Below are 4,488 nucleotides of genomic sequence, written 5' to 3' on the forward strand. Positions count from 1 at the left end.
CTGCTTCTAGCTGCCAACCTGGCAACCCAATGAGACTATAACAAAAACACTTCTCTTTTTGTGGCAGAGCCATTTGTATTTCCTCCTTTCCTCGTGATGTGTCTCAGCAGAAAAAGTGCACCCTGTGGGAAATCAGTCAAATTTACATTTTGACTTCAGAAGGAACTGGTCAGTGGCTCTAAGAACCTCTCCAGTGACGAGTGATAATCCTCTGAGTGGCAGCGCATGTGGGCCGCGTGCACCGACTCCTTCCACTTCCTGCTGTGCACGTCGATGCCCCTCCCCCTCCAGCCGTCCATCAGCGCCTCCAGGGCGCCCGGGTCGCACATGGCGTCGTTCTCGCAGAAGAAGAACAGGGCCGGTGCCGTGACCGGGCTGTTGTGGAAAACCTGGATGCTGTCGTTGTACAAGTCTGCCGTGTGGCTTTTGAAGAGCCAGAAGTAAAGCAGGGCCAGGTTTTTGACCAGGCCCTGGAAACGAGGCATCAGAGTCCTCCCAAGACCTGAGAATGAGAGGCGGGGGTCACAATGAGTGGCTCAGCTGATTTAAAGCTCTGGCACACAGCGACCTGCGCCCCGGTGACTGCGGCGTCTCCATCACTCACCTATGGCCATGTGCTCCAGGGAGCCAACCACCAGGCTGTCGTAGATGTGTCCTATCACCCTCTGAGCCAGGCCCTTGTGCTTCGCCGGTCCCCGGGCCACGTGGGCGAGCGTCTGGCTGAAAGTGAAGCCGCCGATAGACGTGGCGTGGACCAGAACCCGCCTCTCTGCGAACCGGGGCCCCTCCAGAACCTTCAAGATCTCCGCGCCGTAGTCGCGCCCCCACCGAGGCCACAGGAAGTGCGCGGCCGCGCTTTGGACCAGGAGGACGTCCATGCCTCGAGCCAGGTACAGGTCCCGGTACCTGGCCAGGCCCCGGGGCCGGGCCCCGAGCCAGGGGAAGAACACGAGGAGGGGGCGGGAGGCGGGGGGAGAGGCCGGGGAGTCGCTGGGGAGCGACGCTGCGGGGAGCGCACCCTCATAATAAGTTATGCTCCCGCTGATGTGATTCACTGTGAACTTCACTCCACTGACGCCTTCAGACGCGCTTGCATCAGTTCTGCAACACGATGTCACAGCAGAGGCGAATTTCAAAACGATTTCCACATGTTTTATTTAAGAATAGCACATTTCACAAGTAGCACGCTATTTAGGGTAACATTTTAAAGCTGGTGATAAAATCCCATGCAAACATGCATTCTGACTTCGCTTCCTACTCCTATCTATAATAACAGTAACCATGAACGCTAATGTCAGGGGTGTCATTCATTGTGCGTGTGTGTGAGCTACCTGGAAGGCTGCACGTTTCCCATTATAGCTGCTCTGCGCCAGGCTCTGCCGGATGATGTGGGTCAGAGGATAGTGCGGATTAAACGACGCCGGCCTTTGTCTGCGTCGGCTTCGCTCTCGCCTCCATTGCGGCGTTCTTTCTCGCTGTACCGTGAGCGCGCACGGCGCAAGTGCGTCCGCTGCGATGCTCGCTCCCGTCTAAACGCACTCTAGCGCGTATTAATAGCGCGTTTAAAAAAAAACGCTCAAACGCTCAGTGTGCTACTGAAACGTGCCCGTGGACTTACATGAAACAACAGACTTATCGTTGTGTGGTAAAAAAAGCTAATCACAGATGTCTTGTTTATAGACTCAAAGCTTGCGATCACGAGCAAACCAGCACCGTGACAGTCAGACAGACCCATTGTCTCCGTTAATCAGGTCAAAGATGTATTTTTTCCGACCTGCTAAAAAGCTAAATGCAGTTCATTTCACATCCACAAGAGGGAGCCACGCGCGCGCGCATCCATTCGGCGTCCAGGCGTCGCTGGACTCCGTCTGCGCCACAACCACTGGAACGGATTTGTTTAATTGTTATTGATCATTTTTGGAAAAGCAGCGGGTCTTTAATTCGTATGGATTTAAAGATAATGAGGGAACAGAGAAAAGAAACACAACAGTCTGACCAGCAACAGAGATCAGAGGAATAATTGAAAATAAACACAAAAACAAATGTTTGTTTTCTGTTTTCCCCCACTTCCAAGCGCAGCCCTCTCTCCCCTCTCAGCCAATGCGTTCTCCCATACGTTCCTCTCACCAGCAAACTGACGCCTCCATCGTTCTCTTCCGCCCCTCTCACCCATTTCCCCCTCTCGGCACCCCAGACCACCCCCCTTTACTGCTGCCACACAAACCCGCGGCCCTTCCTTTTAGCATTGTTTCACCGTGGCCCCTATTGTCTGGCGAACGAGGGAAGGTTGGGAGGGAAGGGGGGCCAGAGAGGCAGAAAAAGGGGGACGAGAAGGGAAAATGTGCACTCTGTGTTCTCTGGGCAGGAGGAATCCACCCACATCAGGGCGTGGAGATTCCGGTGCAGCTTCCTGATTCCAGCTTTCCCCCTTTTTTCCTCCTCTCGGTCGCCTCGGCCACATTTCTGCTGGTATCGCGTGTCTTCATGCATGGGGTGAAGGGACGTCAGGCATGCGGGGGTTGATTCAACAGCGCTAAATGCTCAATTAAGCCACAAATCCAGCTGTTTGAAGTGCGGTTACGGGTGTTTTCACGCGGGCTGACGATTTGCATTTGGAACATGCGCCCGTGTGTGACACCTGTCGTCGAAGGAGGAGCTCCAACCTATTCCTCGTTGGTACAGCAGATGGAATGCCCACATCCTGCTGGACCCAAACATCTGGAGCGGGTCCCGACAGAAGCCTCTGTCTGTCATTTAGCATTTTAATCAGTCCTGTTGTCAACGCAGAGGTTCCTCCTTCCATTTTAAGCTGCAGCCGACATCCTGAGCTGCGCTTAGGTCTAAAAGCCACTTTGTAAAAGCATCGTCGGCTCCTGATTCCCCTCAGCTTCTGTTTTAGCGCAGGGGTCAAGCGGCCTTCAGCTGCAGCGGGCGGCCATCTTTAATAAAAAGGGTCTTAAACACATTGCTCAGTGCGTGCCAAGCTCTACAAGGAGGGGGACCGGCTATGAGGGAGCATTTAAAGCTAAAGGGGAGTTTGCTCTGAAAACATCCACAGTCTGCACTGGACCAGACAGTAGAAGCAGCTGTGTGTCTGTATTAAGTGTGTTTGTCCATCAAGGTCGACCGTGGTGCTCATCTGACAGCAATAATCAGCCATAGCACATGTGCCCCACACACATTTAACCCGTGAGTTACCCAGCAGTCATATCCACACCATGACCGACACGCCTGTGCTGTTAATTCAGTGCATTTAAACACGCGACAGTGACTAGCAAACTCGCGTGTGGGTTTGGATCCACGCGGTTCCGACCTTGCTGGTGCTATAAAAAGGCAGCGAGCGAGCGACCCGGGGGGCCTGGGCAGGGTCCGCGCAGACCGCCGGCCCAACGACACTGGATGCAGCCCATTGTTTCCCCGTTCTGTTGATTCAAAGAAACTTTCTTTTAGCTCCACATTGTGCCATTGTCCAGCGCCTTCCGTGTGCAGGAGCCAGGGGACTTCACAAGAGGAGGACATCAGCGCGGCGTCACAGCGAGAGTCCTTTTAATAGTACATCATTATTAAAGGAATGTGTGTAAAAGGGCTCGACGCGCTCCACAGAGGTCACTCTGGCTCATTTTTAGTAGCGCCCGCTTCTAGAGCTGAACTGGAGCAAAGGCTCAGCTCATCAACATCCTCCCTGGCATCGTACCCGCATCGCATACCTGCCTCGACTCGCTCCGAGGGTCGGGAGAAGGCTACGAACGCCCAGGTGCAGACTAACCTCAATACGGCTCCACGTAACGAAGATGAAAGGATATGAAGAGAGGACGGAGACACAGTCGTGTTCAAAGCAGCAGGAAGGCAGTGTTCTGCACCAAGGTGAGAATAGCAAGCAGGCCCAAGGTCACGTCCAGCTTTTAAAGGGATTTTCATTGCACATGTGGGACTAACCACTGTTCAGGAAGCAGCGTTCTATATTTGACTAATATGCTATAGATAGAAATAATGGGTGAACTTCAACCTCCAAAGGAAACATGAAGCAGAGACAAAGACCTTGATCCACGGGGGTTTCTGTGGTTAAAGGGAGTCACCCCACGCTGGATCCTAATCCCCACTGGACTCGTGACTCTTATGATAATGACACCAGAGAAGTTATAAAATCCCCGCTGTGCCATAACACACCGCATTCCTGGTTCAAACCTGCCAGAGTTACACAGGGTCAACCCTGTTTTCCAGGGTCCGCGGCGCTTTGTGATCTCCCCGCTAATGAACAATTTGCTCAGTGAGGTGTGACCACAGGCATTGTGACGGCAGCCACACAGTGGAATACTGATGCAGTGAGAGCGAGAGAGAGCGAGAGAGAGAGAGTGAGAGAGAGAGAGAGAGCGAGAGAGAGGGAGAGAGAGAGAGAGAGAGAGAGAGAGAGAGAGAGCGAGAGAGAGAGAGGGAGAGAGAGAGAGCGAGAGAGAGAGAGAGAGAGCGAAGAGATAGAGAGAGAGAGAG

The 4,488-nt window shown here is 53.4% G+C and overlaps 1 protein-coding gene across 1 annotated transcript; it reads right to left on the reverse strand.

Moving 5' to 3' along the window:
- Nucleotides 1-50: 50 nt before the first annotated feature.
- LOC114862948 (uncharacterized) lies at nucleotides 51-1,579 on the reverse strand. Its single transcript, XM_029163721.2, has 3 exons — nucleotides 1,332-1,579; nucleotides 605-1,101; nucleotides 51-502 (listed from the first exon to the last, which is right to left on the reverse strand). The coding sequence occupies exons 1-3, from the start codon at nucleotides 1,352-1,354 to the stop codon at nucleotides 156-158; spliced, it is 867 nt and encodes a 288-aa protein (XP_029019554.1). The 5' UTR covers nucleotides 1,355-1,579; the 3' UTR covers nucleotides 51-155.
- Between the last annotated feature and the right edge of the window lie 2,909 nt (nucleotides 1,580-4,488).

The sequence above is a fragment of the Betta splendens genome, chromosome 9 (genome assembly GCF_900634795.4).
Source record: "Betta splendens chromosome 9, fBetSpl5.4, whole genome shotgun sequence".
Classification (NCBI taxonomy): Eukaryota; Metazoa; Chordata; class Actinopteri; order Anabantiformes; family Osphronemidae; genus Betta; species Betta splendens.